Source organism: Pseudonaja textilis, chromosome 2 (genome assembly GCF_049901715.1).
Source record: "Pseudonaja textilis isolate UNSWEBS1 chromosome 2, rPseTex1.2, whole genome shotgun sequence".
Taxonomy (NCBI): Eukaryota; Metazoa; Chordata; class Lepidosauria; order Squamata; family Elapidae; genus Pseudonaja; species Pseudonaja textilis.
In genome coordinates, this window is record NC_141991.1 from 118,378,244 (window position 1) to 118,391,918 (window position 13,675).

Consider the following 13,675-nt stretch of genomic DNA (forward strand, 5'->3'; position numbering starts at 1 on the left):
TATTCTACTTTGAAATATTTCTAGTGTCTTTTCTTGCTGTATTCAGTAATTAAGCAGTGAAAGGAAAGACAGTGAGAATACAGTCTAATAATATAACCATATTGTACCATAATAGAAATAAAGAACTGTGTCCATCAATAGAAGCTAATAGTATCAGACTATTATTCAGAATTCTACCTTTTCCTAAACTTCTGCCTTATTTATTTATTTGATTTTTATCCCACATTGTTTTTCATCAGCTAGCCATTAAATGTGACTTTTTTTCATTGAAGAAGTCTACAGCCTAATCAAACTGTCAGCTGGAGATGGTGAAAATACTTCAAGGTTCCAATGATAGTTGTTATCTTCTGTGATATTAATCCTGTGTATTATTAGTTATCAACATCATATTTGAAATATGTGAAAGTGATGCAATATCAGTTCATATTCAAAAAGCAAAAAAAAAAAAGGATTTTATTGATGAGAAAAAATCCCAACTTCCTGATATTATTAAATATTTTTTCTCCTTATAATTTTCAATTCTAGAACCTTCTTGGCCCCAGGAGCAAGACGCTGGATTAATATTGATAGCACCACTATGGGCATTACAGTCAGAGGCCTCAAAAACCCTCAACGCTATGTCTTAGATGCTGCACAGACTCATATTTATATGCTCATGAAAAAGGTTGGTCATTTTGCTTTTCCATTTGAATTTCCATTCCAGCTACCTAGATATTTTTTGAAGGAAACAAAAAGGATATTAACATATATACTGTATACACACACCTAGATATAGACAAATATCTCTTCCTTGTTGCTCCTGAGAGAACACATTGGAGCATCTCTGTGTGACGAAAGATAATTTAGGGTTGATTCTGCATGATTTTCATTCTGGAATGAATGACTTTCATACAAGAATAAGTTTTTCAAGAGGAAAATTCAGTTTTTCAGGAACTGAGACGTCCTGGGCTTTGAAGTGGACAAGGTCCTTATATCTATTAGTCCAGCCTTCTCCTTGTTAGGGGAGGGGAACACAGGGGTGGGTTCATGTAGCGGTTTTAGCCCCTTTGAGAGAGGGGGTGGCCCCACCAATCTTGAACAAGCAATGCTATGCCCCTTCCTCAAGATATCAGCTCTGGACCCTTCCCTTTCAGAGAATTATTGGCCAGTTTCCAATCTCCCCTTTCTGGGAAAGATTGTGGAAAAGGTGGTTGAATGACAGCTTCAAAGGATCTTAGGACAAATGGATTATCTGGAAGCAGTTAGCTGGAAGCATTTCAGTTTGGCTTTAGGCCAAGGGATATTACAGAGGCACATTGGTTTGCACTTATTGTTGACCTTTGGCAGAACCAGAATGGGGTGCGCAATGGGATGTACATCAAGTGCTCCTTAGCAGCTTTCAATAATATTGACCACAGAACCTGTCCAAACCAGTTGTTGGGGGTAGGAGTGGAACTGTGGGAGGCATTGTGTTCCGGTGGTTCATCTTTCTCAGTAGTCAGTTCTAGTTGGAGACAATGGGGAGAGATTGCATTCACAGCCCCTTGTGTGGGGTGCCTCAGGATTTGATGCTCTCCCCTCTTCTCTTCAACATCTACATGACACCACTAGGTAAGGTCATCCTTTAGTTTGGAGTGTGATATTATCAGTATTCTGCTGATACTCAGTTCTACTTATCAACCCCAAATGGCACAGGTGAAGCTATCAATGTCTTGACCTGATGTCTGGGGCTGTTCAGATCTCAATAGGGCAGAACAGACTTCCACTCATGACAGGCTAAGTCCAAGAACAATATAGAACAATTCAGCTAGCGCTCAGTTCTTTATTTGCTTACCGTTTCATACAGAATCTTGCCAGACTAAACCTTTGTTCCTATTAGCCTAATGGACATATCTTAGGAGATTCTAGGGAGTGGCTATCCAGACTCCTTTCTGTGCTGCCTCTTATTGCACTCTAGCCCCTTTCTGGAATGTGCTCCTTCCAAAAAAGGAAACTGCCACCTTACTGTGGTCCTTCACACCAGCTCCCCCTCTGTGGACATTGACAAAATCATCATCCATCAATTGCAAAAGGCAGCTTTACTGGAACAGCTTACATTCTGCTATACATTTAACATCATCAAACAGCAACATCTGCTTATCCCAAGTCTTTGGGAAGGACTGGATAGGTGGATAAAAATGCCAGATTCAAACACTTGACTGACTATGTGACCAGCCATAATACGTTGTTACCCAAAAGTTTTAGTATACCATTATCAATTCATCTCTTCCATCTTATGACTACCTGTTTTAGCAGCAATAAGAAACAAAAACGGTCTGCTCAGCATTCTAGTTGTTCAAAGGTAAAGTTTATTGCCATATATTAGTATGACTCATGCAGTTATTATGACATAACCTACTTGTACGGTACTTCTACATGGGTAGTCAATTGGAAATGGTGATTTTGTTGATGCCAATAGTGTTCAAGTAGTGTTCTAGTTGTTTTGGGACTGCACCCAAGATGTCTATTATTATGGGTATTATTGTGTTTCCCCGAAAATAACGACCTACCCCAAAAGTAATTCCTAGCTTGATTTTCACATGTGTGTCCAATATAAGCCCTATCCCGCCAAAATAAGTCCTAATTAAGACCACACCCACTCCAAGGTGCAGGGGGTGGGGCAAGATGTACGGGTAAAAATTAAGCTAGGGTGGGGATGAGCAGGGATGATGGAGCTGTCCTGCTTACCAGGCCTGACACCTGCCTTGCCTTACCAACCCACTTCTGTGACTGCTTGCCGCCGCTTGCATGCATCGTCCCTGGCCTCTGTTTCACTCTCAGAGGCCTTCTGGAATGGCTCCAGATTGACATGCACAGCATCCCCCCCAGCCTCATTTCGCCATCAGAGGCCTTCTGGAAAAGCCTCTGCAGCCAAGAAACAAGGTCTGGATTGTGTGTCACCCCTGGTCTCTATTTTGCCATCAGAGGCCCTTTAGGAAAGGCCTCTGCAGCCAATAATCGAGCTCCAGATCAATCTGGAGTGCTGTTACTGGCTGCAGAGGCCTTTCCTGAAGGCCTATGATGGTGAAATGGAGGCCGGGGGTGGCACCACACACATCAATTCAGAGCCCATTTCTTACTGCAGATGCCTTTCCTACAGGTCTCTGATAGTGAAATGGAGGCCGGAATTGATGCACGCAAGCGGTGACAAGTGACTGCAGAAGAAGTAGGCTGGCAGCGGATTCTGCTGGGCAGGGCTGTCGGTGCCACCACCGCAAGTTGTGTCAGTGGAAGACATTGCGCAAAATAAAATAAGACCTGATGCCATTTTGGGTGGGAAAAATATATAAGACTGGGTCTTATTTTCAGGAAAACTTTCTTTTGCCACAATTGTTCTGTTATTTACTTATTTTCTTTTACTCAATTTACATGGCTCCCCATTTTGCAACAGCAACTCTGCGTTCAATGCTCAGTAGAAAATAACATCAAGAACAATAGACAGTGTCTTTCCCAACCCCATCTGAGCCAGTCAGCATCTGAGAAAACATCTTCCTTGCCTCGCTTTTGTGTGTGTGTGTGTGTGTGTGTGTGTGTGTGTGTGTGTGTGAATTCTAGCCATATGAGCTTTAATTTTCAGGATGCATATTTAACATTAAGAAGAGATGGGTTTTTTTGCTACTTGGTGAGAATATTCTCTTGATGCCTCCATTCCCAGCCTCTTTGACTCCTAAACAGCTGTCTAGAGAGATGATTTTAATTAGGATGCTTACAATCTACAACTACCAGTTTCCCTTTCTTTTCCCTAGTAGGATTCTTATGGTCGCTATTTGAAGTCTCCAGTATACAAAGAAATGTTGTCCAAGGCAATTGTACCACAAGAAGTGGTTAAAAAAAGGCAAGTCATCTGAGGTTTAATTACATTTCTTCATTATTGGCTTAAATTAGGAACTAAAGGGAAATGATGATTATTTATACATTTGCACGATTTAAGGTGGTCTTTCCCGGAGGAAAAATGGTGGGCAGCCACTCAACGTAATAATAAATAAATATTTTTAAATATTAATATTACAGAACTTATCAATAACTATTTCATAAGAGAAAAAAAAGATGAAAAATTACCTAAAAGAAAATCACTTTTTTTCCTGTATATGTTGTTTTTACATTTTTAAGATGTCATGGAATTAGAACGTAGATGCTTCCCAAATAACCTTTGGAAGTGATCTCATATCAATAAAACACAACCTGTATATATTTAACTCACATCATTTGCATACGATAGTACCTCACATGGTAGGAGGGATAGAATTGGCTTTTGAAGGACCCATGCAAGTCTGGAAAAGACATGCCTGTTCAAAAGAGGGGTACTTTGGATGTGTTTTGGATGTTCCAAAGCGCTTCTTTTCAAAGAATATGCAAAGAGCGAAAAATGACAGCAGCTGCTTTCTGAGAACCATGGTAATTTCCCCAATATTCGACAACCTATAATAGGAGTGGAAAGATCTCATTAAAGATCAAGTTGTGAACGTTAATTTTTTAAGAAAGACCTTTTTAGATAGATTGATTCTATTTTTTAAGAAAGACCTTTTTAGCTAGGTTGATTCAACTATACTGATCATGGTTTTATTAATACATCTGCTGAGCATGTTTGCAAAGTGTGTTACATACTAAAATGGTACAGGTAGTCCTTAACTTACAACCATAATTGAGCCCAAAATTTCCATTGCTCAGCAAGATGCTTGTTAAGTGAGCTTTGCCCCACTTTATGATTTTTCTTGCCGTACTCGTTAAATGAATCACTGCAGTCGTTAAGTGAGTAACACTTTTGTTAAGTAAATCTGGCTTCCCCATTGACTTTGCTTGTCACAAACGGGGATCGCCTGACCCAGGACACTGCAACTGTCATAAATACATGTCAGTTGCCAAGCATCCAAATTTTGATCTTGTGACCATGAGGGATGCTGCAATAGTCATTAAATATGAAAAGTATATATGTAAGTATGAAAATAGCAACAGCACTTAAGACTTATATATAACTTCACAGTGCTTTTACAGTCCTCTCTAACCGGTTTACAGAGTCAGCCTTTCCCTCCCCCAACAATCTGGGTCCTCATTTTACCCACCTCAGAAGGAGGGAAGGCTGAATTAATCTCGAGCCAGTCAGAATCAGACTCCTGGCAGTCAGCAGAATTAGCCTGCAATGAAAAACAGTCATAAGTCTCTTTTTTCAGTGTGGTTGTAACTTTGAACAGTCACTAAATGAATAGCTGTAAGTTGAGGACTACCTGTACAAAAGAGATACTTATCCATAGTTTTGCAGAATATTGAGCTCATAGAATACTATTTGGTTAGCATCTTTCTGGAATATTTATCTATATAATCTTTATGGCAGGGTTATTTATCGCAATAAATATTTACAGTGAACAACAAAAGGGATCAACTATAGATCTGCATCAGAATTAAAGAAATAATATTTTTGTTTACACAAAAGAGTTTTGCTCATTTTCTTTCTCATTTCTACTTTAGAGCACACCTTAACTTTCCATAAAATATTGGAGTAAGATATTTAGATAGGTGGAAAAGTAATGAAGCTCACATTCCGATGCAATTCCAACATTTTTGGATGAAGCCCAAAATTTATGCATCTGTTTAGGGCTTTACACAAAGCCACAAAAATTCTGAATATTCTGGCCATGTTTTCATGAAAACCACTTTCTACAAACTGAGTTTAATTGCTCTTTCCAATGTTGTTTTAATTTTAGACTGGGTTGCATCAAGATAGTGAGGCATACGCTGAATTCAGATGGAGAAACAATTCACCATTAACTTAAAACTAAGCGCAGACATTGTGAGTAAAAAGAGGAGGTTATGATAGGAGTCTTGATAATACTCTTTCTGACTAACAAATGTATTAAGAGGCATAACCCTTTGTGAACTAAAACCTGTAGTAGATTGTTTTTATCCATGAAAGGCACTTCTGCGGTTTCCCATACTTTTATTGAAAGACAATGGAAATATGTTAATTAATAATAATCACAATGATCATAATAGTAACCCTCTGGCTTTGTTTTGTTTCCTGTTCAGCTCTTACAATCCATTTGTCCGCAAGCACCTGCGCTCCAGTCCCAGCCCAATCCTCTTGAGGCAGCTGGAGGAAGAAGCCAAAGCTAGAGAAGCCGCCACCAATGTGGACATCACCCAGGTTATGAGCAAGCTGGATCGTAGAAGCCAGCTCAAGCAGGAGGCCCCGCCTGCTAAATAGGGCCCCTAAGGGCTGGAGAGCCCAGGGCAGGAGAAAAACCAGAGCCAGGAGGAGGTTGCTGGCTATACGTAGGGCTGCATTTCCGCCTCCTGGCCTGCAGGTGTCACTAGTGTTACATTGTTAGCAATCCTTCTCTCTCTCTCTCTCTCTCTCTCTCTCTCTCTCTCTCTCTCCTTCCCCCACCCCCCATCTTGCCATCCCATCTACAGTCAGCTGTTGCCATGACATCCAGAACAGTGTCCCTTCATCAGCCCTTGCCGATGATAGAATCCTAGAACACAGGTAGCAAAATAAGTCACCTTACAAGAATGGCAGTGATGCTTTTCATATCAGATCAGCTCATTTTACACTGCATTTTCTATAAACTCCCCTCCCACTTCTACAAATGCTACAAAGACTGGATGCCATGGCAACCAGCTGCCTGGCCTCTCTATGCCTGTAAATAACAAAGAAAAAGGGCTGAAGAATCCCATTGCAAGACATCAGCCAAAAAAAATGGAATCTTCTTTCCAGATATCAATTATCTGATCATTGCCTAGAGAACAATTAAAGAATTTGATAAGGAGCAGGCCCTGAGGAAGGAGACTAGTGGACACATTTAAATGATTATACATAATGCAGATTTACTTTGTGAATGATTAGGATAATCCCTTAATATCATTTAATCATCTTTTCCTATTCAGAATGGCTGTGTTGACCAACAATGGGTTGTGTTTTACTTTCCCTTCAGAAAGTGTTTGCAGATAATGTGCGATTCTTTGTTAGGTTTAATTAGAACGATCCACTTTAATAAGCAGTAATAGGACAGCGTCTTTCTTTAGGACAGATATTTCAGATTTCCTAAGTAGTTTAAAGATCCTGGCTGCTCAGATGCTTAATCATTTGCCTGGTGACCATTTAAAGGAAAACCTTTAGTGGATTTTTACAATTCTACCAGACAAATATATTTTATACTAGACAACTCGTGACTTGTTGGGTCAATATCTCAGAGATATTTTCTTACCTAAACAGAGAAACAGAATGACCACGGGTGGGCAAAGAATCAGGAGGAAAGGGAAGGTCTTCTGATATTCTGCCAGCTTCCCATTCCCTTCCTTGTGGGAAGCTGGCAAGGAGTGCAGGATATTGTGATCACATGGTTTCAGCTGGCTAGAGCAGTGCACCACTATGGCAATATTGAGATAGTCACAAATTTGCCAAATTTGAATTCCACGGGAGTCGTGGGTCCTGGATTTTAGATACACTCTTTAAGTTAACACATTTGATGTATATTGATTCAAAAAATATGATGTTTTTTGTAATTAAAAGTTACAATCAGACAAGCAGGAGAGTTTTAGAGTTAGACAGACAGACAGACAAGACAGACAGACAGATGACAGACAGACAGATAGATAGATAACAGACAGATGATAGATAGATAGATAGATAGATAGATAGATAGATAGATAGATAGATAGATAGATAGATAGATGGATGTGCTCTCTAATGCGGGGGTCTCCAACCTTGGCAACTATAAGACCTGTGGACTTCAAAGCTGACTGAGGAATTCTGGGAATTGAAGTCCACAAGTCTTAAAGTTCCCAAGGTTGGAGACCTGCTCTAGTGGATGAGATTAACATCCGCCACCAAATTCCAAGGTTTAAATACTACTGATTGTTCAGTACAGAAGGGTTACTCCAACTAATCTCAAATAATACAATAATAGAGTATAAGAAGAAGTTTTGTAATGTACATATAGGACCATGAAGTATCTATTGGGCTTTTCTAGAGAGCAGTTTTTTAATAATTTCTGAATGTATTATATTTATGCTGGTGTTCTACGTAATCAGTTTTCCTGCTTAGCAACAGAAATGTCATAAGAGGAGAATTACTTGTATATGCCTGTCATAGAGGCTTGACTACCATGTGTCTGAAAACAGGCAGAGGTCAAAAGCCCTTAAACTGATTGGAAATGCCAGAAGAAATGTATTCCTCCACCCCCTTGCATTCTCTATGAGCAAAGTCAGCAAAACTTAAAAGCTTACCCAGGAGAAAGGTGAAGATGAATTGCAGGGCTGACCTTTTGTTTAAATAATCTGTGGCTATTAATCATAGTAGGTATGTGCTTGAAATATTTCAGTGGTTTATGAACAACTAAGTGGAATTGAGGCTCATGCAACTTCTCACTATGTTTCATTTATTTTCAGGAAGTTAGTTCAGTCACGCAGATGCTATTTCTATCATTTGATCTAGCTGGGCTTAGGCTGACCTTTTTTTTTTTTTTTGGTCACTGCTTTTCATCATCGGTTGCAAAATACAAGGAATGGTTTGGGAATCTCTGTGATATTGGCAGAACTAGAACACCATCGTCAAAAAGGCCATGAGAACATACCAAGGATGTGATCTTAAAACAATCCGAGGAGTGATAATTTCTGTTAGATCAAAGAAATCTAAATGTAGCCCAGCAGCACTGCTGTAATTTAGGCAGAGCTTCCTGAGACCCTCAACTTTGAAAATGCAACTATGGAGATTAATTAAAATGTTCTGTCTGTTTAGAAAGGTCAACACTGTAGCTATGTAATGCACCAAAATAATGTTTTGAAAGTCTTTAGGGGTAACTTCAGGGCTCCTTAGAATCTTTTCAAGGGTTCTTTAGTAATGCATTAGTTATTTAGAAAATGTACAATATATTCTATGTTTGAACATATTTTAAAGAAGACTAATAATAGATTATGGCCTCTGGCATACTATAACCATAGGAATTGCAAGCCACCCCAGCAGAGAATAAATCAGTCTGCATTGTTCACAAGCCTTAGGCTGGAAGTCTCAGGCACAAGTGGGAATCAGCTTCCCCAACTAAGAATAGTGAAGAAACCAAATTCTAGACACACACGCACAAATACACATTCTTACTGAAGTAAAAGTATCAAGGAAGGGACATCCCAGTTTGCAAAAGCTTCTTAGCAGCTTGGTCTTTTGGGAAGTTTCTAAGGGCTTAATGCTAGATTACAGGTGGCTTATTTTATTTATCTATTTATTTATTTATTTAATTTCTGCATCGCCCATTTCATTTAAGTGACTCCGAGCTTTACAACATCACAATGAAAACACATAGAATAAACGTATAGATTAAAAACAGGAGTAAGAACAATGTAAACCTTACAGTTAAAAATACAAATCAAAGTTAAAAATTGAAAAGGTTAAAAGATGAGCAAGGCAGGAAGAGTTTTCTCAAGCCAGCAGTCATTCACAAGACTGTATCAAGGCTACATCAGGTCTTAATACTCATCCAGAAATAGCAATAGCAATAGTACTTAGACTTATATACCACTCCATAGTGCTTTACACACAGCATATTGCCCCCAACAATCTGGGTCCTTGTTTTACTGACCTCGGAAGGATGGAAGGCTGAGTCAATCTTGAGCCCTCCGGATCAAACTCCAGGCTGTGAGTAGAGTTAGCCTGCAATACTCCATTCTAACCATTGTGCCACCACAGCTCTACGCCATCATGGAAAACCAGAAGAGTGGGGATTATCCTCACATCTGGGAGTAAGGTGTTCCAAAAGGCAGGGGTAGAACTCAGGAGGCCCTCTTCCTGAATCCGACCAGTTGAAATTCCTTGACTGATGGATTACACAGATGCCGTCCGTGCTTGATTGGTTGGAATGGGTCAGTATAATTGAGACAAGACAGTTCCTCGAATATTCCATGAAGGGCTTTAAAGGTAATGACCAATCCCTTGAATTGAACCTGGAAGCAAACTGGCACCCAGTGCAGCTCATGCAGTAGAAGTGTTACATGAGCCATGCTAGGGGCACTCCAAAGTCCCACTGTTGCATTCTGTGCCAAATGCAACTTTCAAGGGGAGTCCAGTTGTCCAGCCAGGACACGAATGGCTGAAATGGGAGCACCTCCAGTGAGGAAAGGACATTACTGGTGCACAACTTGAAGTTGAACAAATGCCTCCCTAGCCATGACTACCCAATTGGGACAGTGTACTTTGTGTGTGGTAAGACGATATAAAATGCATATACATAATATCAAACCACATAACACAGCCCTTGATCTCTTAATGGAAGCAAGAATATGCTTTCTTTTTGTGCTCTAGTTCATACAACCACAGTAGGAATTCAGAGTTCCTGCTGGCAGGAATAAGATACTACCTTTATTTCTGTACCTGCTTATTTGACCATGGGAGGGAACCCAAGCTGATTTACCTCTTGCCTTGATTCTTTTAACTTTTTCTAAGAAGTTGAGCCGCAGTGGTGCAGTGGTTAGAATGCAGTACTACAAGCTACTTCTGCTGATCACCAGCTGACAGCATTTTGGCAGTTCTGGTCTCACCAGGCTCAAGGTTGATTCAGCATTCCATTCTTCCGAGGTTGATAAAACGAGGACCCAGATTGTAGGGGGGCAATAGACTGACTCTGTAAACCGCTTAGAGAGGGCTATAAAGCACTGTTAAGCGATGTATAAGTAAGTCTAAGCGCTATTGCTATTGAGAAACTATTCATCTACCTCTATGTCTTGTCTTTTCTAGATTGGCATGCACATGATAGGTATGTTCCAGTTCAGGTGGAATGATTGTACAGTTAAAGTACAATATTTCCTAGGAATTAAATAAAATAGTTGAAACCATGTTGTTGGCCTCTAGTTGTCCATGCTGTCTTCCATTGTGGCTTGGTTAGCAGATACAATCTATAAGACGTATTTAGTGCTTTTTATTGTCTGTTAAAAATAGAATGTGCTTCACCTTGTTTTAATTACTGGTACAAGCATTGGATTGTATTTTTATTATTCATCCAGACTTGCAATACTTCCCGCCCCTATCATTTCCCTTAGTTAAATAAAGCTAGAACTTGTAACAATCATTGTGTACGTGTCTCATTGTCTTTGTCTCCATCCATGCGTTATTTTCTCCATATCTCCAACTTTATTATTTTAATTTGAATTATTTTTCTTCTTTATAAATTTATTATTTAACAGCAGCTTTTTAAAATCATGCAGTCTGCTACTGAAGCATCTCCTTCTGCCACAATATTATTTGTTAGATGAAGGTTTTTTTTTTACATCAGTACTTTGCAGCAATTTAGAGGAGTTTCGGGCCTGTCCTGTCTTAGGGGATTTGGGCTTTGGGGTCTAAGCCAAGCATTATCATTTCATCTACACAATAATTGCCACAGTTAAATGTGACAGCAAATGGCATCTTTGCAACAGCAACTCTCGCATTACTTTTCAAAATGACCAAGCAAAAATACCAGGTGAATTGAAAACATGGATGAGAGCAGGAGAAACTACAATTTTGCTTTTCTTGAAAATAAGTAGAGTCTCTTTGGAACTCACAATTCAGGATATTGATTAGGTGAAGGGTCCCCCCCTGCCCCATTGACCAATAGAACATGTCAACTGGAAGATGAACATTAAATGGCTTATGGCAGGGGTGTCAAACTCAATTTCATTGAGGGCCACATCAGGTTGTGTTTGACCTTGCGGGGGGGTGAGTGGACGTGGCTGGGGTGGGCGTAGCCAGGGTGGGTATGGCCAGCTCAATGTCATGCAGCTCTCTGCCAGTAAAAATGGAGTCTCTGGGCGACCTTCCCGGGCTCCATTTTTGCTGGCAGAGGCACTGCAGGCTGGTCCTTCACTGTCCTTCACTGTTTCCAGGGCAGCCCCGTGGACCAAATCTAAGCACCCTATGGGCCAGATCCAGCCTGCAGGCCTTGAGTTTGACATCCCTGCTTTATGGCATTTATGGTCAGGGGTGGGCTTCAAAAATTTGAGCAAACAGTTCTCTTCCTGGTGGCTGGGTTGTCGTGGCCATAGTGGTCATGGCCTAGTTGGCCTCCTGCACCATGGCAGAGGTGCGTGTTTGGCTGTCCCTGGGTTCCGGAGGCTTTCCTTGAGCCTCTGGAGGGCAAAAACAGCCTTCCAGGCTCCAAAGGCCCTCTGGAGGCCAGAAATGGGCCTGTTTCCAGTTTTCCAGAGCCTCTGAGAGGCCGTTTTTTGCCCTCTCCAAGCGTCCACGCGGGCCCTGCATCCAAAATGGCTGCGTGGAGACTCCTGGGAGGGGTGGGGCAGGGTGGGCAGGACCAGTTAGGAGTCGGATTTGCCAGTTCATCGAACCAGTCATTAAAAATGATAAAATTAGGTACCAGTTTGCCCAAACCAGGGCAAACCGGTAGCAGCCCACCACTATTTATGGTGTTCCCTCAGTTCCCAGCAGCTACAGTAGAACTTCGAACTGCTTTGGAGGAATAGCAGAGTGGAAATGGTGTAGTAAATTGCAAACCTGTCTACTTATATTCTGCTGTGTAGGTGGGGATAACAGAACAACAGACTTGGAAGGGACCTTGGAGATCTTTTAGTCTACTCCCTGCTCAGGCAGGAAACCCTATACAATTAGAAACAAATGGCTGTCCAAGTTCTTCTTTAAAAAAATCCAGTGTTGGAGCATCCATACTGGAGATTTTTAAGAAGAGATTGGGCAACCATTTTTCTGTCCAAAAGAACCACTAGGAACAGTAAGATGAGTTACTTGTTGAAGATCTTTTTTTAAAAAAATGTGAAAGACAATAATTTAGCAAGGTTTACTAACCTTTAGGCTAGAAATCACTCTTAGACAACTAAGAATCTCCCTGTAAGAAAGGAAAAAAGTGAGAGTCCATGAAGAGTAAAGCAGAAATGAAAGAAATTCTTTTTGAACGCATCCTCGTTTCATTTTAGGATCAGTCTAGAACTTTGTTCTGCATATACCATATATGGATCAATCTATTACTGATTAACCCCCTATGTTTACTTCCTCAGTCTGTTATATCTTATTTCCAGATTAATTGGTGCCTTTTAAAAATAAAAATGACAATTGAAATTTAAATATTATGATCCAAGGATGGACAATATAGCATGGTCATTTCCTGGACTATTCCATTCCCCCTGCTATGAAATGGGCTAATCTCAGAATTCCCAGGGTGCAACATTTTTGTGTACTGCCAGAGCACAAATACGCCACTGTCAGTTCAAGGATGGGCAATGTATTTTTGTGGAACTCTCCATCTGCTCTAACATGTGGCTAGTAATGAGAATGTCACCTATTCTTATTATGACTGAATGATCAGCTTGAATCTGCTATTGTAGGAAGCAAACTGAAATCAGGTGTCTCAAGGTCTATGGACATATACGTTGGTATTTTGCATTGGAGAGTTTCACACTGTGGTCATATCCTTTTAAATCCTTGGATAAATGTGATAGTGAGCAGTGCTTGGATGTAGGTCCTTCCTTGCCAATACTGCAGCATAGATAAGGAAAAACTGGAGGGAAAGCATTTGTACCATTCTGTGCAACCATGTTTGGTACCTGAAAGGGCATGCTATGAGATCTACTGCTTGGTGATATTTGAAACAAAGATGTATCATGCCAAGGGCAAAAGAAATGCACCAGGGAATTCACACTGTAGAGGACGAATGATCAAGGGAGATAAATA

At 40.4% G+C, this 13,675-nt stretch overlaps 1 protein-coding gene across 4 annotated transcripts in view; it reads left to right on the plus strand.

Annotated features, from left to right (window-relative positions):
• The window catches only part of RGS9 (regulator of G protein signaling 9), a 42,961-nt gene extending 31,892 nt beyond the window's left edge, over positions 1-11,069 (plus strand). For 2 of the 4 annotated variants that reach the window (XM_087925046.1, XM_026711199.2), the window contains exons 15-17: positions 526-664; positions 3,768-3,853; positions 6,040-11,069. In XM_087925046.1, coding sequence (XP_087781172.1) covers positions 526-664; positions 3,768-3,853; positions 6,040-6,217 — 403 coding nt within the window. In that variant the 3' untranslated portion in view covers positions 6,218-11,069. Of the gene's footprint in view, positions 1-525; positions 665-3,764; positions 3,854-6,039 lie in introns of those variants that run through there. The other 2 variants (XR_003375076.2, XM_087925047.1) reach the window with 2 other exon arrangements.
• Positions 11,070-13,675: the final 2,606 nt, after the last annotated feature.